Source organism: Tursiops truncatus, chromosome 2 (assembly GCF_011762595.2).
Source record: "Tursiops truncatus isolate mTurTru1 chromosome 2, mTurTru1.mat.Y, whole genome shotgun sequence".
Classification (NCBI taxonomy): Eukaryota; Metazoa; Chordata; class Mammalia; order Artiodactyla; family Delphinidae; genus Tursiops; species Tursiops truncatus.
Genome location: NC_047035.1, coordinates 59,875,718 through 59,898,764, shown reverse-complemented (window position 1 = coordinate 59,898,764; position 23,047 = coordinate 59,875,718). Strand labels below are relative to the sequence as shown.

At 38.2% G+C, this 23,047-nt stretch overlaps 3 protein-coding genes across 9 annotated transcripts in view; 2 read left to right on the top strand and 1 right to left on the bottom strand.

Moving 5' to 3' along the window:
- The window catches only part of GEMIN2 (gem nuclear organelle associated protein 2), a 26,959-nt gene extending 23,980 nt beyond the window's left edge, over positions 1-2,979 (top strand). For all 3 annotated transcript variants that reach the window (XM_073800534.1, XM_073800536.1, XM_073800533.1), the window contains one exon: positions 2,845-2,979. In XM_073800534.1, the coding sequence (XP_073656635.1) occupies positions 2,845-2,896 (52 nt within the window). In that variant the 3' untranslated portion in view covers positions 2,897-2,979. The remainder of the gene's footprint in view (positions 1-2,844) is intronic.
- TRAPPC6B (trafficking protein particle complex subunit 6B) lies at positions 1,622-16,030 on the bottom strand. Of its 5 annotated transcripts, none has more exons than XM_073800537.1 (7): positions 15,672-15,727; positions 14,714-14,808; positions 7,263-7,330; positions 6,402-6,519; positions 5,375-5,458; positions 3,549-3,642; positions 1,622-2,808 (listed from the first exon to the last, which is right to left on the bottom strand). In XM_073800537.1, the coding sequence occupies exons 2-7, from the start codon at positions 14,720-14,722 to the stop codon at positions 2,777-2,779; spliced, it is 405 nt and encodes a 134-aa protein (XP_073656638.1). In that variant the 5' UTR covers positions 14,723-14,808; positions 15,672-15,727; the 3' UTR covers positions 1,622-2,776. The 5 variants fall into 5 exon arrangements, with proteins under 5 accessions (XP_073656638.1, XP_019779552.1, XP_019779554.1 ...); XM_019923993.3 differs by lacking the exons at positions 14,714-14,808; positions 15,672-15,727 and adding exons at positions 9,005-9,049; positions 12,554-12,951; XM_019923995.2 differs by lacking the exons at positions 14,714-14,808; positions 15,672-15,727 and adding an exon at positions 15,787-16,030.
- Positions 16,031-23,047, top strand: PNN (pinin, desmosome associated protein). Its single transcript, XM_019923988.3, has 9 exons — positions 16,031-16,188; positions 16,852-16,923; positions 17,320-17,388; positions 17,747-17,819; positions 17,935-18,029; positions 18,193-18,268; positions 19,402-19,557; positions 19,635-19,773; positions 20,509-23,047. The coding sequence occupies exons 1-9, from the start codon at positions 16,076-16,078 to the stop codon at positions 21,957-21,959; spliced, it is 2,244 nt and encodes a 747-aa protein (XP_019779547.1). The 5' UTR covers positions 16,031-16,075; the 3' UTR covers positions 21,960-23,047.

Here is a 23,047-nt window from a genome sequence, read left to right as displayed (position 1 = left end):
ATGGCTATAATTAAGATATAAAGTTGTACAAAAGGATACCCAAATAAAAATATCTTTATTATGGGATTACTTTAAAATAATCTAATGCACAATTTACTTGTAACTTTCAAGTCTTTTTGATATGCTCACAATCGTATTTATATTCATAATGTATATAAATATTATATATTTTATATATTTATATATATATTTTGGCCTCGCTGCAGCATGTGGGACCTTAGTGCCCTGATCCGGGATCGAACCCGTGCCCCCTGCATTGGGAGCATGGAGTCTTAACCACTGGACCACCAGGGAAGTCCCCATAATGTATATTTTATATATTGCATGTGCAGTGTCCTGTAACAAACTGTTTTCTCTTAATACCAATTAACATCATTCCATGTAAGCAAATACATGTAGATCTATTTCATCCTTTTTACTGGCTGCACAGTATTTCCTTGCATGCCAGTACAAATCAAGTGCCATCAGTGAGCACAACCAAATAGTGCAAATCCTTATACAACGGACATTTAGGTTGTTTACGCTTCTTGGCTATTGTTAATAATGCTGCAGTGGACATCGGAGTGCAAATAACCCTTCAAGATCCTGATTTCAATTCTTTTGTATACTCTCAAGTGGGATTGCTGGATCATACGGTAGTTCTAGTTTTAATTTTTTGTGGAATCTTTATACTCTTTTCCCTAGTGGCTATATCATTTTACATTCCCACTGAGACTGCACAAGGGTTCCAGTTTCTTCACATCCTTGTCAACACTTATTTTCTGGGTTTTGGGGGGTTTTTTTGTTTGTTTTTTAATGGCTATCCTAGTGGGTGTGGTGTGGTAACTAATGGTGGTTTTGATTTGCATTTCCCTCATTAGTTATGATACTGAGCATCTTTTCGTATACCTGTTGGCCATCTGTATGTATTCTTTGGAGAAATGTCTGTTTCAGTGCTTTGTTCATTTTTTAATTGGGTTATTTGGGGTTTTTGCTAGAGTTTTAGTTCCTTGTGTAATTTAGGTATTAACCCCTTACCAGATACATGGTTTGCAACTATTTTCCCCATTCCACAGGCTACCTTTACACTCTATTGTTTTCTTTGCTATGCAGCTTTTTAGTTTGACATAGTCCTACTTGTCTATTTTTGCTTTTGTTGCCTGTTCTTTTGGTGTCAAATCCAAGAAATCATTGCTAAGACCAATATTATAAAGGCTTTTCTCCTATTTTCTTCTTGGAGTTTTAAAGTTTCGGGTCTTAAGTCTTAAACGCACTTTTAGTTGATTTTTGTGTATGGTGTAAGGGTCCAGTTCTATTCTTTTGCATGTGGATATTCAGTTTTCCCAGTACCATTTGTTGAAGATATGTTATTTTTTCTACTATTTTCCTTTATGATTTTCTGCATGTCTTGAAAAGGCTTTCTCTACTACAGGATCATAAAACTAACCTCATATTTTCTTTAGCACTTTATGGTTTTACTGTTTTAAATATAAACCTTTAAATGTCTTCCCCTCCCCCTACAAAAAAAAAGGAAATTCAATATTCCCATATTGTGTTTTGTATAACCTAACTTTCCCCTCGTCTCTACTAAGAGAGACTTCTTTTTGGCTACAAGTAACAAAATACACAACCAAAACGTAGATTGAACAATATAAGGAATTTATTATCTCACATAACAAAAAGTCCAGAGGTGAAGCAATTCCAGGATTGGTTAATTCAGAAGCACAATTCAGGTACTTTCTATCTGTGTACCCTGCTATCCTCAGTATGATAGCTTTCATCTCCATGCTTGTCCCTTTCATGGTCATCAGATGGGAGAGGAGGTGAGAGATACACTAGATGAGCACTGACCCCAACCCACTGAGAAGATATGGTCCCATGAATGTTGGTGTGACTAATCCAATCATCCACCCCTATGCCCTTGGGGAAGACTAAATAAGGGGGAAAAAAGTTAAAGATGTTAGAATCTTCACCAGCACTTCCACACATGGAGAGAGAAACTGAAAGTCAAGACTGATAACAGGAAGTATAAAAATTCCTTCCTCAAATACCTAATATTTGGCCCTGGAGTCACTGAATTCACATCTATATCTCACTTTATCTAGATCTATATTTCACTTCATTACATTAATGGAGCTCTCAAGAACTGAATTCTATTAAAGTGAAATAAAGTTTTTAAGCAATTTAGGCAGTTAAATATGATATATATATCATACACAACACACACACAATGTATATAATGAAATCCTTATACAAGCATAAAGATTCTTAATAGAAATAAATTATAAGCAATAAAATAATAATTAAGTTTAAATTTTAATGTACTCTTTGCTTTTTTTAAATAACTAAAACAAATTCATAAAACAAAACCAAAATTTGTTCATTCTTACCGAAAAGATTCTGATTGGTACATACTTTTTTTATGCTAATTTACCAAACCCTGAGTTTTGTTTCTTCATCTCTGGTTAAATACATATCACTAAGCAAATAAGAATGTTTAAATAAGGGTCCTGCATTGGTGTTTACTTATTTGAAATTAGGTTTTCATTCTGAATAGTTTCAGTAAAGTGTATGTTACAGTAGAATGTGTCTTTACCTGTTTTAAGGTCTGTGCTATTAAATTGATAAAATACACCCTTACTCCTGCTTAAGAGTGCATCTTTCATTATATAAGTTAGCAAATAGCTTATATCAATACAAATGTGCAACAATGTAATTAAATCATTGCTACTTGAAATACTTTATACAGGAATAATTTATCTCTTTACACTATTGAAGCCTTGCATTTCAGTAGTTTCTATAGCTTCTGTATCATCACTTGAAATTTACCTAAAAAAAACATGAAAAATCATTCTTTGATTTTAGGTACAAGGAAAACAGGCCTGAACATCAGTTTCCTGCTTCATTTAGTAAGTAGTTTCAATCAAGAAACTTGCTATATCAAACAACGTTTCACACACTTCACAATATTTGATAAAGTCAATTTCGTTTTTAATCAGATGATTATCTGGTTTGTGAATGACTACTTTTGTTTCTTTGTGATTCCTACATTTTAGGTATTTCATTGCTAATTATTGTGAATAGAAAGGAAATACAGTGATGCTCAAAGCCAATTTTATTCTTGGTTGGTAGCTCTGGTGGAAAGATCTTTGGAAAGGAGTTTAGCAATAAAAGACTAGTTGGCTTTATTTAGCTTTATATAATAGATATTTTCTAGAAAACTGTTTAAAAAAAATTTTCAACACTATAAGGAAATTTGCTATCTTAAAAGAATACTGCAGAAAATTGTCCTTTAAGAGTTAAGAATCATTCCTTAAGTTGTCTTATAAATTTGGATTTCCTTAGCACATTTTCTTAAATCACTATTATGAATTAAAAAATCATTGACTATGAATATAAGTATGCTACATGTTACTACATTAAATGTTAAAATTTGATAAAAGTAAAATGAAATGGTTTTAGCATTTTAAATGTTCTCTAAGTAACAAAAACAAGAAACAAACAAAAAAAACACCAGACCTGAAAAATAATTGCTAAAAACATTTGTAAGAAATGTGAATTCAACTTACAGGCAGGCATTGAAGATACTTCAGCTGTTACAATACTTTTTATCCCCAAGTTTGATAAGCCACCTCTGATTAAGCCACATGTAAATGCTAAGTACTAAAAAGAAAAAAAAAGTGTAAAATATATTAAGGATTTACTAAGATAGTAAAGCTATTGATAAATGATAGTTAAACCTTGATATTAATAAGTCATTGCTGTTTAAGAAAGGGCTGTGGAAGAATTTTTCAAATCATTGAAAATCATGATTGTGACAAAACCAAGCTGGAAACCGGTTAGAATTAGTTCCAGAGGCAGCAGAGGTGATTTGTGTCTACCTTCAGTGCTGCCTGAAGGGTTCTAAATAGACCCTCCTTGTGGAGTGATTTGGGCTTTCTGGCTGCTTTAACCTCCCATGGTTCTTTTTAATTTTGGCTACACCATGTTGCTCGGCTTAAGGGATCACAGTTCCCAACCAGGGATTGAACCTGGGCCATAGCAGTGAAAGCCCCAAATCCTAACCACTAGACCATGAGGGAATTCCTGCTCCCATGGTTCTTGCCTGTTTTCTGAGCCTTCCCATCAGTTCTGTAAGCTAACTAATTATTATTCCATTCAATCAAAATTGGTTTCTGCTTTCTACAACCAAGAATCCTGACTTGTTCAAGACTTACAGCCTGCCAAAACAAAGACTTACCTAGTTTAAAATATCAAAGTGCCAATGTTGAGAAACCCTGTCATATGGAAACAAGGAAGGGAAATGGGACTATGCCATAGCAGAGACAGCCAGGACAAAAATGAGAACCAAAAATCAAATAATCCAAGAAATTTTTTATTATCTACATTTTGCATGATATTCAACAACACTACTATGTATCTATGAATAATATAGAATATTATTATTTTATAATTAATATAAATAAATGGGTACTGATAAGTAATCAGATATGGAGTCATGAAATTGTAAGCTGGGAGAGAACCTAGAGATTCTTTATAATATAGGTATTATTATAATCAATTTTATTAATAAGGATACTAAGGAAGGTCCAGAGGGGTTATGTAACTTACCCAATGTCACAAACCTATAAGTTGTGGAGTTAGCTTAAAATCTAGATTTATTTGGTCCCAAGTCCATACTCTTTCCACTACACCAAACTGCCTTTGTGTTAGATAATTTAGATATGGACAGATTTTACAGATAAACAGCAGTTTATACATACTGACCAAGGTATTTTATAAGTACCGCAGAGTAACCGATTGCGCCACTGGAGCTATGCTTGCCCAAGATATTTTAACCACTTCAAAGGAACCCTTACATTAAAACTTGTCAGCTTTTCTTTAATACATCTGGTCTATTTATTGATTCCTACCTGAGACTGAAAAAAAATACATGAAACCTAGAAACACAGATATACTTAACACAAAACATGTATTCTTAGAAACAAATGTTAATTATATTTAAAACATTTTTAAAATTTACTGATGGAGATTGTAAATATGAACTCTGAGGTGAATAATTCTGCATAGCTAATACCAGTTTTTTTAAGCTTGAGTATCTTTTCTGATGTATCCATACTGTATTCGAGAATCTACCATTAATCTACATTTTTAATGGCATTTAAACTATAGTGTTTCTTTAATTGGTCATCATAAGCCTACTTAGCTACAGGTTAATGTAAGTTGTTTCAATATGATGAACACCTCCTATTTCATTGAAAAGTGTTTAAACAAAAGGAACAATTTAAAAACATATTTTGAATTCAAAAGTCTATTGTGATTGGCATTGTACTTTTCCCTATGGTTCTACTTTTTTCATAATAAAAAAACCCCGAACTTCTATTCCATTAAATACCTTTGATGCATGTTCTAAATACTGTTTTCCTGCAGACATTTGAGTAAGCAGGCGAAATTTGTTGTCCTGAAGTACGTAGATGCCCTGTTCCAAAAATAGAAAAACATCCAAAGTCAATGTAATCTGTACTCTTCCCTTCAAAACAATTTAAGAACTTTTTAAAGTTATTAAAACTCTCCTTTCTGTTGGTCAAATTTTCTTTATATGAAGAAGTTTTGTAATGTTCAAGCTGAAGAGTTCAGCATTTTATAACACTAATATTTATTGAATGCTTTAAGATACTGAAGATACAAAGATACCTAAGACAGTTCCTATCCTTAAAGAACACAGTCTAGTGCGAAAGAATCAGAAATACATGTCCGGGTGAAATTAGCAGCTATATGTTATTAACTCATACCTAGAAAGCCAAAAATCATAGTCACTTCTTCCTATTAGCATTTCAGGTACTTATAAGCTAAGGTTGATACTGTTATCTGAAAAAATGAATTCTATTGGTAGCTACAAGATACATTATTTTCATTTTTATACCTTATTAAAATGCCAAATATACTCCAAATATTTCCTTGAGTTTTATAAAATCTATTTTATGCATGATTTTCCATGCAACCTATTTTTATTTTAACAAAATATTTTAAGAATAAGAAATATGACAGCAACTAAACAGGTAAGAGTTATTTAAGAGTTAAATATGCTCTCTAAATTAGCCTTCAGAAAAATGTGATATATTTCTGGTTCTGCATATTATAAGTAATAATAATGAAATAATAAAACCTTTATCATTCTGACATCTGCTACTTTTTAAAACTTAAAATTTAATTGAGGGAAAGGGACAGCTATAACTACTGATAATTGTCTCTTGGTCTTTATTCACTATACCCTATTAGAGAAAAAAAGTAATGATGTATTAATAACATGTAAGAGAAACATTCCAAAGTTGACGAGAAATTAAGTTTTACATAGTAAGTAAATCACTAAAATACATTTATATTAAGTTAAAGGACTTAAAAAATAGGCCTTATCTAAATACCTGATGATTTGTCCTTAGATTGTCAATTTGTTTCTTGAATACTGTAGTCCAAAAATCTTTACAGATGAACTTCATGATATCTAACTCATCCTTGAACCTTGCAGTATCTTTTGTAAACCTAAAAAGATCAACTAGAAGTAACACAGTACTTTTCCTCCAAAGAAAGCAGGAGGGGCAGATTATTAACTAATTTTCAAATGCCACAACAGCACTGAACATTTACTGACAGTCATAAAGTGATAAGCACCAAGCAAAGTAGATCCCATCTCAATGGATTCACATTCTGTTATATAATTTGGGGGCTAAAATTAGTCTAAAGGTGTATTAGTCTAACAGTACGCAGCAATTTTAGGTACAATTAGCACATTAAGAAAAAAAAACTGAGCATAATCATGGTATTGTTATATAAAATATAATCAGAGTTCAACTATTTCAGATAGTAAGAAAGGAATACTAAAAAAAATTGATCTATAAATTGAAAGATTATTACATGCATAAACAGAGACTCTAAGGTATGCATTTAAACAAAATTCCATTTAGGTTAAAGAACATATTAGATCTTAAGTAGGAAATGCAGTAAGATTTTAGATGGTTGTTTCAGCATACCAAAGTTTTCAGGAAAAAAGTCTAAAACATAGAAGATACATATTTTCTTCAGATATTAAAACATGAAAGTTGGATAACTGAGTTAAAATAGCATCAGACCTAAAAAGAAATTTCAATCTGTGAATTAAAGAACAGAGAATAAATAAAGTTTGGGAATTAAAATTAAATTGTCTCAAGTTTTATTCAGTCTTTTGAAATGGATCATCTTTGTTCATAACCTACCTGGAAGAAAATTTTCAAATCCATACTGCTCACCTTTCTATCAATCCTTGTCCCACTCGAAACCCCATGTTTTCCAGCTTAGTTATACAGCGTCCATTTTCCTATTTAAAAACAGTTTTGAATAAATTTAGAATGCTAGAATGTAAATATTTATACTTTTTTCACTGAAACATTGTAAGAAAAAGTGAATTACAAGTCATACTTGAATTTTCTTAGTACTAATCATTTTCATAAGGCAATAAGATAAACAGGGAACTGTTACTACTTTTCAGAAATGCCAAAGCCCCTTCCCAATTACTCTTCTCACCTTCCCTGGCTTTTTCCATTTTCAACTCCTCTCCTCAGTTATAAAACTGAGGTCATGGTATCGCTTTTGACTTTTCTGTCAGTCATTCCCTTTGTGCCTTCACTAAGTTCTATCGTCCCTTGCTTCAAAATGTCTCTTACAGTCATCCAAGCTTTCCATTTCTCAGTATGTCTTAGTTGATGACCCCACCTTCCTATGCCTGGAATCATGCAATTGCTTCACTCTTCCTTTGACAATCTCATCCACTCTTAAGGCTTTAAATACCACCCCTAAGTCGAAGACTCAAAATTCTCTGGATGAACTACAAAGCCCTATACAATCCAGACTCCTGTGCCTCTCTGGCCTCAACCTTCTACTCTTCTTCATTCACTCCATCCAGCTCCACTGATCTCCTTGCTGTTCTTAATCATGCCAGGCAGGCTCCAATCTCATAGGCAGCTCTTCCTCCAGATATTCACATGACCAACTCACTCACTTTAAGTCTTCACTCACATGTCACCATCTCAATGAAGCTCATTTCAACCTTTTAAAATACAGTATCATTCCACTTCAGAAACTTTCTATCCTTGTAATTCTCAAATTGTGTCCCAAGACTAGCAACATCAACATCACATGGGAACTTGTCAAAACTGCAAATTCTGTAATCCCACCCCCAATTTAGTGAATCAGAAACTGTAGGTGTGCGTCAGCGAGCTGTGTTTTAAGAACCCCTCCTAAAGTGATTCTGATGCTCTATCTCATTTCCCTGCTTGTCTCCAAGGAACTTCTTTCACCATTTAACCTAATGTACATTTTACTAATTTTGTATTGCTCATGTCCCTTCATCTCCACCCTCTCCTAGAATACAGCTCCAAAAGGGCAAGAATTTTTATGTATTCTGAAGCCTTTGCCTCCCGCTACCACCATAGGCCTCATTATTTGCTGAACTCTATTCTAAGGAACCATGTATGCTACTAATGGGGCTGACTATTAAACCTGTATTTCTAGTAGACTTTAGTGGACACAGCCATCCAGAGGTCCCACAGGCCCCTCAAATTAGGTGTATTCAAATGATATTATCTTAACATTCTCAGCTTGCTCTGCCTCCAAAATTCTTTAACTTCATCAATGGCACCACCATCTATCTAGTTACCACAACCAGAAAACTTCCATTTTCTTCACCCCCTTGCTCCCAGCCCTCCACACACACTGCAGTCCTGTGGAGCCTATTATCTACATGCTTTTCAAAATCCGTCTTCTCTCTCCTGACTGCTTAAGTAGCTCTTAGCATTCATTTCTCTCCTGGTCTTCAGTTAGAGCCTTCCAAGTGATCTCATCTCTAGTTTTTTTTTTCTTCCTTTGATTATCTTCTGTATTTCTGGTACAGACTTTGTAAAAACCAAATCATGTTGTTTCTCTACTGGACCACTCAGCACCATTCTGTTAATTTCCACACCCATTCCCAAACTTGCTTAGGTAGAATGAGTACCTGTAAGTCATGATGCTCTTTGTGGAACAGGAACCCAGGAACATACTGATAAGCAGGAAATATGCTTATATGCAGACATTCTCAAATCTTAGCTATTGATCACATGAGCTTTTGAATTAAGCCCCAGGAAAGACCTTCTGATGCTGCACTTGTTCATTCACTTTGGCATCTGTGAGTGCTCACTAGGTAAAGTACCAAATTTTAAAGAAAAACCTAAGAATATTTTATCCATTAACCTTAAAAAAAACACTATTCTCCATAAATTGGTAAATGTCCAATTATTCAGTTTTTAGACTTAATTCCTCTTCAAGCACAGTTTGAAAATCATTGATTGGGAAGGTGAGAACATTGGGTTTTTTCCTTTATTTCACTTACACTTATGACTTTATGTTTAAAAAGATATATAAAAACCATTTCTGGATGATAGGATTATATCTTTTTTACATTTTTTTACTATGAAAAATTTGAAGCACACTCGAAGTAGAGACACTAACAAACCCTCATACACCTAGACTCCAATATGGATTCTACTCATCAAGACTACCACATAACTTTTGTTTGTTTTGTTTTTTTTAACATCTTTATTGGAGTATAATTCCTTTACAATGGTGTGTTAGTTTCTGCTTTATAACAAAGTCAATCAGTTATACTTGTATCCCCATATCTCTTCCCTCTTGCGTCTCCCTCCCTCCCACCCTCCCTATCCCATCCCTCTAGGTGGTCACAAAGCACCGAGCTGATCTCCCTGTGCTATGTGGCTGCTTCCCACTAGCTATCTGATTTGGTAGTGTATATATGTCCATGCCACTCTCTCACTTTGTCCCAGCTTACCCTTCCCCCTCCCGGTAAACTCAGGTCCATTCTCTAGTAGGTCTGTCTTTATTCCCATCTTGCCCTGTGGACTACCATATAACTTTTTAAAAATCCCTTTTGCTTATATGGACTTAAAATTTTTTCCCCACCATATACAAATTGCAATAGGAAAAGAAAGTTGTTTTTAGTTTAAATGATTCAAAACTTATGGATTTCCTTTCTCTTATAGGACTAGCACATGTCTCAGAATTATCAGTCATGATTAGAACAGCTGTTTTATTTTAGCTAATCCATTGGGGGAAAAAAGAGAGGGATTTTTAAAAAAGGTTTTCCTGGGCAAGAGTTGGAACAGGAAAAGAAAGTAGAAAGAGTAGAATGAAGAGAATTGATTGCACACATGGTGGGGTGGGGAGCAGAGGTTTTGTGATTAAAAAAGGTGTGTTGGGGCTTCCCTGATGGCGCAGTGGTTGAGAGTCCGCCTGCCGATGCAGGGGACATGGGTCCGTGCCCCAGTCCGGGAAGATCCCACGTGCCACGGAGCTGCTAGGCCCGTGAGCCATGGCTGCTGAGCCTAGGTGTCCGGAGCCTGCGCTCCGCAACGGGAGAGGCCACAACAGTGGAGGGGCCCGCGTACCGCAAAGAAAAAAAAAAAAAACAAAAGGTGTGTTGCTAATTATTCTTTTGGGAAAAGGGTATAAGGAAAGCTGACTTTGCACAAACAGCAAATGTCTGCTACTCAGCACTTAGCACAGATGCAAAACATTAACTATTGCTTGTGGATGATGATAAAGTCAAAAGTTTGTAACTTGGAAAAAATCTCTATTACAGATGGATCTGAATGAGAATAGAATTTGGGGGAGTTCCCTGGTGGTCCAGTGGTTCAATCCCTGGTTGGGGAATTTAAATCTCACATGCAGCAAGGCACAGCCAGAAAAAAAAAAAAGGAATAGAATTTGCTTCATTTCCAATACTCTTCCTGATGTCTTCCTACTAATATCTCCCTAAAATTAGTGTGCTGAAATCCTAACTCCCAGATAGTATTAGGAGGTAGGGCCCTTGGGAGGTGATTCTGTCATGAGGATGGAGCCCTTAAGGATAGCATTAGTGCCCTTATTATAAAAGAGACCCCAGAGAGCTAGCTAGTCCCTTCCACCATGTGAGCACACAGCCAAAACACATCCATAAATGAACCAGGAGGAGGCTTTCACCAGACACTGAATCTGCTGGTGCCTTGATCTTGGACTTCTCAGCCTTCACAACTGTGAGAAATAAATTTCTGTTGTTTATAAGCCACTCAGTCTGTGGCATTCTTGTTATAGTACCCAAAACAGCCAGTATCCTTCTTATAGTTTACAAACTGACAGTACCTCTTCCTCGATGTCCTACAGGTGCCATAAATTCAACCTGTTCAAAATAATTCATTATCATCACCTCTTTCTTCTTTATTCCCTCTCCATCCAACCCAGTGGCTCAAGCTAAAAACCTGGGGATAATTTTTCAACTCTCATTCCTATACCTAATCAAGTTCTAGAGATTCTACCTCCTATCTCTCAAACCTTCTCTCCTCTTCTCGTTATCCAGATCTTCATTATCTCCTGCCTGGACTCCTCCAATAATGGGTCTTCTCACTACAAGGACCTTCCCTCTCCAGCCCAAATAATGGTTTATCTTTCTGAAATGCAAATGGAGCATGTAATTCTCCTCCTTAAAAATCCTCCACTGAGAAGGTCCATGTCTGTTAATCATACAGACCTCTTTCTAGCTTCAGCTTTCAAAACTTCTCACTCTCCACCTATTCAATCTAGTCACAGTGAAATACTCAAGCATATTTAAATGCACTGCACTTTTTCATACCTCTATGACTTTACCTTTGCCTAGGATGCTTTTCCTGCCCTCACTTTCCACCCCTCTTTATCAAATAGCATTATAGAAACTAGAGCTTCTGACTTGAGCATGGCTTTGTAATATTTCATTTATAAAATCCTACAACTCCATGATTCCATATCTAATTACCACCCAATACGTTAATTATTCATTGAACCCTTATTCCCCAACGACTGTTAGGCAGGGACTTTATCTTATTCATCTAACAATGTCAGGCCCACAATACACATACACGCTTAATATATTTTCTGAATGAATCAATTAGCGAATGAAGACTACCACACGTTAGAAGTAACCTCCAGGAGGATGGGGCCATTGTTTCGCTCATTACCATATCCCTAGCAACTAGCTCTGACATATAATGGACACTAAATATTCTTTTAAATTATCTCATTAGCCCTCTTTCTTTGAGTTGCCTGGAGTGTTACTGAGGGTTAGGGATGGGGAGGGAGGGACAGGATTCTCAGGCTGGGAGAGGTCTGTCCAGTGGACGACTGGGAAGTGCTGGAAGTGACAGCCGAATTAAGTAGGGGTGCCAAAATCAGCAGTTAACTCTGACGCAAATCATGGTAGGGACAACACATGGAAGGGACAAAACAAAAAATCTGTGGCGTGCCACACACAGATATGGGACTGGACAAAAAGGTATCAAATAGTAAAAGATACGAAAGAGCCAAGGATGAAAGACTGAAGACAGCTGATAGGTTCTAAGGCTTAAGATACCTTAAGGTGGACCAATCTGCCTACACTTCGGGAGGCGATGAGTGGTGATGGGACGGGGGTAAAAGAAAACTGAGTGGAAACAAGGAGTGTCACCGCAAAAGGACCTCAAGGGCGTGTGGCAGCACTCACCACCTCCCCCTGCTCCGCGGACTTGTACACTCCAGACACCATCTCGTTATGCAGAAGCAAAAACAACGCCTCGTCCGCCATTTCCTGCTTATTCTTCCAAGCTCCGGGTTTAGGCTCCCGTTTGGGCCGGGCTCGGAGCTCCGGCTAGCGCCTGGGCAGCTTGGGCTGAGCCGCCGCCGCTCGCTCAGTCCGCAGCCCGTCCCTCGTTGCTAAGAGACCGAGGAATTCACTCAGCTTCCCGAAGGCTGATACCGGAGTGAGCCGGGGGCCGCGGCGAGCCCACCCTAGGACCACTAAGTCCTTGGGCAAAACGAAAGGGTCTGACAGCAGCGGGAACCAAACCCAGCTCCCGGAGACCCCATCCGGCCCTTGGGCGGGGGAGGCGAAAAAACAACTTCCGGTCTCCTCTACCCCGGCATTCCGCCAGCTCTATGGTCATAGAGTTCCTTCCGCGGGGTGAACCGCTGACGCCCAGAGAGGAGGAAGGTTTCTTCCCCCTACAACATGGAAGGCGGCCGGCGCGGGAGGTGGTAAAATAAGACGGGACCTCCCGCTGCCATCTCTGTGTTGATTAGCTATGTTAGAACCGACAAGAATTTCTATTAGCTTCATCAAAAGCTTCCACTTCTGCCATATGTTGCTTAATATGAAAAGTAAAAAAAAAAGCGAATATTGGGACTACCCGAGTAGTCCAGTGGGTAAGACTCCGCGCTCCCAATGGAGGGGTCCGGGGTACCATCCCTAGTCGGGGAACTAGATCCCCGCATGCATGCGGCAGCTAAGTCTGGATGCCGGAACTAAAGGTCCCGCATGCAGAAACTAAGAACTGGTGCAGCCTAAATAAATAAATAAATACAATTGTTTTAAGTGAATAAATCGTCATTTTTCGGGCTATATACTTTAGGTATATTGAGAGATTATCCCAATCCATTTTGGATTAAGCCTGGGTGTACAAAAAGATTTAGAGCCGTTTTGACCACCAGGAGGTTTACTGGGAGTAAGGTACAAGGGACAAGAAGGATGGAGTAAGCAAAGCACAAGGTAATTTGAATCAGAAAATACAAATTAAAGACATCAGAAATGCGACGTCACTTTGGGACGGAGTTCATCTAAGAATCTATGGTGGATGTGGGACTTAACCCCTACAGACATGCGAATACATATGTTAGATCATATGCACGTCTTAAATTTGGCAAACTTTGTCTTAAACGTGATGCTTAGCCTATGATTAGATCTTTTCTTAGTAATTTACAAAGCAGATTTTTTTCCCCCAATTAATTCATTGTTTCCCCCGAAGTAATATGTCGAGTCTTCTCAAATTGTTAACAATAACCTCTCAACTCTTCATACCCTTTCATATCCCCTTCTAATGTTTGGATCCGTTTTTTCCATCACCTCATAAAATCAAGCATGTAAGTTTCACCTAACCCTTTGAAAAGAAACACTAATTTTGAAGAGTATTTTGCAATCTTAATCTTTTTTTCCAGCACTACAATTTCCCACATGTGAAATCAGGTCCTTTATGTCCCAACTGCATTCTCCCTCATCACCACCATCAAGGTCAAAGATTAAGCAAAAGACTGGCCACTTACCAAGGTCAATTTCTCAAACCACAGTAACATGGTGTTCTTTGCATATTCTGGAGACTAAAGGGGAAACTAATATTTATTGAGCATTACTAAATGTTGAATATGGCATCCTACTGATTATCCCCCATAAATTAGACTATGTTAAATTTCCCAGGATCTTAGTAATAGTCTACGGAAGTAAGAATAGATCCTACGTTTTTGGCTAACTCTAGAAGCATCTCCCATGGAAACATTGTTATACTTCGTGGTACCATTACCACATTCTCAGGTTTCATGTACTGCCTACTACACAGGATTGTAATAAGGATCAATGAGACAAAGTATGCTCACAATCAGAATCATGTAATTTTTTTTTTTTCCCACACCACACTGCATGCAGGATTTTAGTTCCCAGACCAGGGGTCGAACCAGAGCCCCCTGCAGTGGAAGCACAGAGTCTCAACCGCTGGACCACCAGGGAAGTCCCAGAGTCATGTAATTATTTATAACACTCATCCTTCTTATCCAGTTTTACTTTTCCTTTTTTCTATAGCACTTAACCCATTTCTACCATGCTATGTAATTTACTTACGCTTATCATATGTCTCCTCACTCTTCCTGCCTCCAAGCTCCTTGTGGGCAGATATCTTTACTGTACACTGACTATCCAAGGGCCTAGAATAGTGCCTGGCAAAAAGCAGGAGTTCCATAAATATTTGTTGAATGAATAAGTACATGAATGATCTTTGCTCCCTGAGGAGCCTACAGACTACATGGCAGCAGGAACCACAGTTATCTTGTTCTAGGCTTTTTTCCAGAGTCTAGCTTAACACAGTAAGGGCTTTTAAGTATTGCTGGATGAATTAAAATGGTAACTCAGATTAAATACAGTTGGCCTGCTAATGCTTGGTGCAAGGATGACTGGCTGCAGATGGAGGATGAGAACACAAGGATTATTGATAATATTGTTTCTGTGGGAAAATGCTTAGTGATCTACAATTTACAAATACATTTCTGGAACAAAGCCGGTTCTCACTTTGGCAGTGCGGGTAGAGCAGAACCAGAAGGTGGACGACACACACACAGCTAACAGTAGCGCTGCTCCCCCAGACCCTATTTTAAACCAACCAGCTCTAGACCGGTGTAGAGGCTAATGCACGTCTTTTCTGTCTCTGTCTCTTTTTTAATTGTAGTAAAGCCTTGCACATAGTCTGATCGATCGTATGATGATTCTGGGCCGGCGTGACCTGGGGACAGTTACGGTATTTCCTTATCAGTATTAACAGGCAGTTTATTCACGCTTTTGGTCTGTGGGGGATAAGGCACGTGAAATGTTTCACAGAGTACAACACAAAGCAATTGTTAGCTATTATGATGAATGACTTTTCCTCTTCCTTCACTTTTCGCTTCCCTCTGCTCATTTGAGCTTAACCTAGTCAAGAGAAGCCTGCGCCCCTCCCACTGCCTCTCTGGGCATGCGCACCAACAGAACGGCCGCACCCTGTCCTAATCAAATCATTTACCCGGGAAAAAGGGAAAAAAAGACTCGCCTGCACCCTACTCTGCGGGGAACAGATGGTAAAACGATAAGAGGCCGTCATATACAGGTTAAAAGGGCTGGAAAACTCCACTCTCCCCGCCAGAAGAGCCGGCCCGCAAACTCACGTCTTCGGGAACCCAGAGACTCTCAAATCCGCCCCGACTCTGCGCTAGAAGCCGAGCCCAGCCACCCACAGCTAATCGGGGAGGGAAGCGACCGTCTGGCGGACTTTTCATTGGCCCAGAGTCACAAAGGCTGGCAGCTTCTCCCCCTTCCGGTTGCTGAGTGGTTGAGGCCGAAATACAACTCCTATCTCCATTGGCTGAGTCCAGCAGTCAGTCTTCTCGCGTCTCGCGGCGCGACACAAGCAGGCGTGGCCTGGAGAGCAGTCTCGGAGCCTGCTGCAGGGAGAAGATGGCGGTCGCAGTGAGAACTTTGCAGGAGCAGCTAGAAAAGGCCAAAGAGAGCTTAAAGAATGTGGATGAGAATATTCGCAAGCTCACCGGGCGGGATCCGAATGACGTGAGGTGAGGGGCGGATGGGAAATGCCGGCTCCGAGAGGCAGCCACGAAGCCGGGGTGAGTTGGGGCGGTGAGGGCGGACAGTCCTGAGAGGACTCGAACATCGAGGCCTGTTCCCGGGGCAGCCGTGGAACCCCGTCCTCGGTGAGGTGGGAATTTCCAAGGCTCCCACCGTAAGTCCTGGAGCTCAGGTGCGTGAGGAAGGAGAGCGGGGCCTGGGTGCGCCAGGATGGCTTCCCGTCCAGCGGGAAGGCCCAGACTGCCGATTCCCGCCCTCGGCCCTGCAGGCCCGGAACTGCAGCACAAAGCCTTCCTTCTCCCGGGGCCACCCGATTCGGGGCTGGCCCGGAGACGCTCCCGGGACGCGGTCCGGCCGCCTCGCCCCCTGGCTCTTGCCCACGTGCAACTTCCTTTGGGTTGGCGAAATCCGGACCTGATTCAAGCTTGTTAATGTGTAGTGGCATCGAGGTAAATATAATTTCTGTGATACTGGTCGTGGAAAAATCAGGAAGTTAACAAAGTGCTTAGTGTCCTGTTTCAAACACGTGGGTTTTGAAACCATCATCTTCGAACTTTTCTGGTTAATTTCTTTTGATGATGAACCGCACCCGTTAAAATATTTGGTGCTATTAGAAACGATTTTTGTACTGATTTGTAAATATCTTGTAGGCCCATCCAAGCCAGATTGCTGGCCCTTTCTGGTCCTGGTGGAGGTAGAGGACGTGGTAGTTTATTGCTGAGGTAAGATTTCCTTAGAATTTTGATTCATTGGTACTTACTACACTAAATTAATGAAATGATTTAAACAAATTTCGTGGTCGAGCCAATGTTAGAAATGTTTGGTTTGTTTGAAGCTGTGATCAGCTGTAGTTTTCTGCAGAGTTATCCTGGAATTTCATTTGCATTCAAAACTAGACATTGAAGAATATAGTAACTATACCAGTTATGTGCACACTTAACTTATTCTCATAGTTTTAAAAGAAATGCTACAAAAGCATCTTGAAGTAAATGCCAATTTAAGGTTACTTTAACTGGAAGTTTTTTTTTTTATTGCAACTAAATTATCTTCCTTAAATGGAAATACCATTTTTCTCAAATTCCAAGTGCTTTACTTTATGTTGGCCCTTTTTTTTGCAGGCGTGGATTCTCAGATATTGGAGGAGGACCCCCAGCCAAACAGAGAGACCTTGAAGGGGCAGTCAGTAGGTATGTTAGAGGACAAGTTTCTGAAGGCATAGTTGTATGTTCCATTTTCTGAGGTAGCATACAAATATAAAAATTTAATAAATATTGTTGAATTAAGTTGTATTAGAATTGAGTAGTATAGCACTTACCCTGAGTCTGTTTCCTTGGTATTTGAACTGAGACAGCCGGTATCCCTCAAAACTCAATTCTTCACTAACAATAACAGAAACTTTACCAAAGTAAAGGTCATGAGAAGAATAATATTGAGAAAATAATTTGGGTTACTTTTCTGACTTGTACTACAAAAACTTAACCAGCTTGAGACGTATAGGAGATCAGAGTTTGAATTGGTCCTTTTAAATTCATTTTCCTTTGTCAGGCTGGGCGGGGAGCGTCGGACTCGGAGAGAATCACGCCAAGAAAGCGACCCTGAGGACGATGATGTTAAGAAGGTAATTGAGATTAAAAGAACTTCATAGAGGGTGAATATAGTATTTTCACCTTAGTACATTTAAAGGAGTGCCACTGTATGCTAGTTAAATAACTGAAATTTCTTTTCTCCTGTAGCCAGCTTTGCAGTCTTCAGTTGTAGCTACCTCCAAAGAGCGCACACGGAGAGACCTTATCCAGGATCAAAATATGGATGAAAAGGGAAAGCAAAGGTATCTTAAGTATCTTTCTGGAGGAAAACAACTCTTGTCAAATACTGCAATTTTAAGAAAATTTAAGGAATTGTTCAAGTGTCTATGCTATGCTTCTTTTAGGAAATGGCAGGCTTAAATGAAGTGGAACCTTTTGAAATTGGATTTTTTTTCTGTTCTTTAGGAACCGACGAATATTTGGCTTGTTGATGGGCACCCTTCAGAAATTTAAACAAGAATCCACTGTTGCTACCGAAAGGGTATTTATGCAATTTTTCCTTTGCTTCCTTTATTTAAGCTATCAAAGTAGTTGATGACATATTTCTTAAACACTGAAAAGTTCTCAAGATTTAACTGTAAGCTTCATAAAGCGTGTTACTAATATTTCCTAAGGAAAAAAAAGAGAGGAGGAAAAGATTTAATTGCTAGCCTAAAATGAAGCCAAGCAAAAACGTTTAAAACTTTCTCAAGTTGTTATACTGTTGACTGGTTCTTTTTGAGGTGCTGTTAAAATAACTTAGTGAACTTTGCTTTGTGGTTTAAAGAGCCTAGTCTGATTCAGGAGAACCTGGATTCTGGTTTCAGCTCTATAACAATCTCATTTTGTGGTCTTGGACATGTCTCTTAATTTCTTTAGGCCTTAGAGTGCTTTCTTTCAAACAGTGTTGAACTTACTAATCATCGTAATTTATTAAATAATTATAATTTCTAAGACTTACACACTCAGAGGCACTCCAGAAGCAACAGCATAAATTATATTCCCTGCCCTCCAGAGTTTATTTAACTGTGTCATTTTCCTGGAAGTTTTTATTTTACTAAAGCTACAAAATTGTGTCCTTGGAGTTGAACACAAACTTGTTGCTTCTCGGGAGAACTATAGTGAAAGATAACAATTCAGTTATTTTATTTCATCTTTCATATGTTAACTTTATTAGAAAATATAAAAACTTAAAGCATCAACGTTTGAAGAATGTAGATTTTTTTATTTTGTAGATTTTTAAAAACAGTTGACTAGTTTGTTAGTTACTTTGTTCACTAGGACATCACTTGTCTCAAATTCTTTGCTTTGGAAAGAATAGCTGAAGATAACCTATAAAGACAGTACTCTTCTTTTTCAGGTTAACTTTTAGGTAAGGTTCTTTCATAAATTATGTTGGAATAAAACACTTACTGATATTATAGCTAATGGCTTTAAACTTTAGATTTATACATGAAAAGACTTCAGTCCCCATTTCCTGGAAGGGAAATTACAGTCCACCTCAAATGCCAAGTTTGAATTAGCTGGTGTCCTGAATTGCAGATGTGAAACATGTTTGCAGACAACAGTAAAATTGTGATATTTCACATAATCAGGATGTATAATAAGCTTTTAAAGATTATTGTTTATCTTTAGCAAAAGAGACGCCAGGAAATTGAACAGAAACTTGAAGTGCAGGCAGAAGAAGAAAGAAAGCAGGTTGAAAATGAGAGGAGAGAACTGTTTGAAGAGAGGCGTGCTAAACAGACAGAACTGCGGCTTTTGGAACAGAAGGTTGAGCTTGCGCAGCTGGTGAGTATATTTTGAAATTCTAAGATTGGTAATCCTTCATGTTGACAAAAGTGCTGACCTTTTTACCTTTTCTTTAGCAAGAAGAATGGAATGAGCATAATGCCAAGATAATTAAATATATAAGAACTAAAACAAAGCCCCATTTGTTCTATATTCCTGGAAGAATGTGTCCAGCTACCCAAAAACTAATAGAAGAGTCACAGAGAAAAATGAATGGTAAGTATAAATGAAGAGGTCCCTTGAAATTTCCTTAATGGGTAAGGTAACACACAAATACATACATGTTTGTTTCCTGTGACATCTGTGATTCAATAGTTAACTTTTTAGAAAGATATTCTAAGATGCTGATGTGTTTGGAGTACAGGAGCATTTGTTTCATGATAGATATTAACTGGAAACTTGTATATTAGGTGATGGTGCTTAATGCATGTTTATTTCTTAAGCATTTGAGTGAGCTTTCTCTTTTGCTTGATACTCTTAGTAGCCAGATACAAATGCTGATGAATCAAGAAAAAGTCAACATTGATGTAGTCCATAGAGGAAGCACACATGGAAGGTAGACACTACTAAGATGGTGATTAGATGATTTGTGTCTCCTTGGGATCAAAAAAATTAATGCATGATATGATACCATAAAACTGATTGTTTGAAAGAAGCTTTATTTTCTTCATTTAGTATGAAGTAAAATAGCAAAAGATTATCCTGTTTTTCCGTCAGTTAGATAACGTGGTGTGGTTTTGCTAATTTCTTAGTGTATAGGTTTCCAGTGGATCTTTGCTTTTGTCATCTTATATCAATTTGTAATTACATGCTGTAATCAGTCTTTTGTCATCTCTTTACAAAAAAGACGTTTAGATAAGCTCGATGACAATTTGTGACCAGGTGTCAAATTGTGATTTTGAATTTTCTAAATCATAGTATATTTTACACGTGTAAATTTTTATCCTTTAGCTTTATTTGAAGGTAGACGCATCGAATTTGCAGAACAAATAAATAAAATGGAGGCTAGGCCTAGAAGACAATCAATGAAGGAAAAAGAGCATCAAGTGGTGCGTAATGAAGAACAGAAGTCGGAACAAGAAGAGGGTAAGGTGGCTCAGCGAGAGGAAGAGTTGGAGGAGACAGGTAATCAGCACAATGATGTAGAAATAGAGGAAGCAGGCGAGGAAGAGGAAAAGGAAATAGGTGTAGTTCATAGTGATGCAGAGAAAGAACAGGAGGAGGAGGAACAGAAGCAGGAAATGGAAGTTAAGCTGGAGGAGGAAACTGAGGTAAGGGAAAGTGAGAAGCAGCAGGATAGTCAGCCTGAAGAAGTTATGGATGTGCTGGAGATGGTCGAGAGTGTCAAAAATGTAATTGCTGAGCAGGAGGTAATGGAAATCAACCAAGTTGAAAGCATAGAACCTTCAGAAAATGAAACTAGCAAGGAATTGGAGCCAGAGATGGAATTTGAAGTTGAGCCAGATAAAGAATGTAAATCTCTTTCTCCTGCAAAAGAGAATGCTAGTGCTATAGAAATGGAAAATGAGCCTGAGGAAAAGGAAGAAAAAGAATCTGAGCCCCAGCCTGAGCCTGTGGCTCAGCCTCAATCCCTGCCTCAGCCTCAGCCCCAGACCCAGACCCAGACCCAGCTCCAGCCCCAGCCCCAGCCCCACTCCCACTCCCACTCCCATTCCCATTCCCATTCCCACTCCCACTCCCACTCCCAACCCCAACCCCAACCAGTACTCCAGCCCCAGCCTCTCTCTCAGCCTGAGACTTTGCCATTAGCTGTTTCACAGCCACCACCTCAGGTTATTCAGGAGCAAGGGCATTTACCACCTGAGAGGAAGGAGTTTCCTGTAGAATCCGTAAAACTCACTGAGGTGATAGTAGAACCAGTCTTGACAGTACATTCAGAGAGCAAGAGCAAAACCAAAACGAGGAGCAGAAGTAGAGGTCGAGCTAGAAATAAAACCAGCAAGAGTAGAAGTCGAAGCAGTAGCAGTAGTAGTTCTAGTAGCAGTTCAACCAGTAGCAGCAGTGGAAGCAGTTCCAGCAGTGGCAGTAGCAGTAGTCGAAGTAGTTCCAGTAGCAGTTCCAGTACAAGTGGCAGCAGCAGTAGAGACAGTAGCAGCAGCACTACTAGTAGTAGTGAGAGTAGAAGTCGGAGTAGGGGACGGGGACATAACAGAGATAGAAAGCACAGAAGGAGCGTGGATCGGAAGCGAAGGGATGCTTCAGGACTAGAAAGAAGTCACAAATCTTCAAAAGGAGGTAGTAGTAGAGATACAAAAGGATCAAAGGATAAGAATTCCCGGTCTGACAGAAAGAGGTCTATATCAGAGAGTAGTCGATCAGGCAAAAGATCTTCAAGAAGTGAAAGAGACCGAAAATCAGACAGGAAAGACAAAAGGCGTTAATGGAAGAAGCCAGGCTTTCTTAGCCTATTCTTTGCAGCAGAAGATTTCTTGATGAGTAAAAGGATTACCTTTCCTTGTAAGGAGAATGCTGCCTTAAGAATTGCATGTTGTAAAAATTTTTTTGGAAAATACAGACTGTTTGTTTACCAGACATTCTTGTACTTTTGCATAATTTTGTAAGAGTTATTTATCAAAATTATGTGAGGTTCCAAAATATGTAAAAACAATAATAATAAAAAAATTAACATCCCTTGTCATCTTTTTTAAATATCCTATACTCTTCAGTAAGAATCTGTATATTTTAATAGGTAAATCTTTAAGTCTGTTCCCTTCTGTATTATACATTGCTTTTGTAGAAATAAATGTGCATTTCTTTCATTAGTTTTGGGATGTCCTTGTTGACGCTTGTATAATAAGTATTCTCTTGATATCATTTTCAGCTTTTATCACTAGATATTGAACGTGATTAGAATGTTTTTGAAGGTTTCCTCACATTTATTTGCCTTAGACAATTATTTTGAGTTGTCAAAGTCAGATCTTTGCAGATTTGTTGGGAACATAGTTTGTTCTCCTTAAAATCACTTACCATTTCTTTCTAATCTCCCTTGTTATTTTAATCTAAGCATTTCCCCATTTCTCATACTTAAACCATATATTTGGTAGATAACTTAAAACAGTATGATTTGGTTGGAGTTTTCTTTACGATTATGGGAGCATCATTTTTTGTCTCCTTGGTTACTTGTGTGATATAGCATATACATCTATTAAAGAAAAAAAGTCACTTTCTAGGGAAGAGAGGTAGAAAAGTATATTCTAAGCTTGGATTTTGAGTTTGTGGTCTTGTCTTAACTTTTGTGTTGGCCATAACTGAAACATGCCAATGTGTTTTCAAGAATTTTTGTTTTAGTAAGTATTGTATGAAAGTTTACAAAATGAAGGAAGTTCATCTACACTTGAATCTGTAAGCAAGATAACACGCAAGTGGTACCAAATGATTATTAACTTTGTTGTTTTATAAATTTGTATAAATTTGGAGTATCTGTTGCCCATTACTATACATGTGCAAATAAATGTGGCTTAGACTTGTG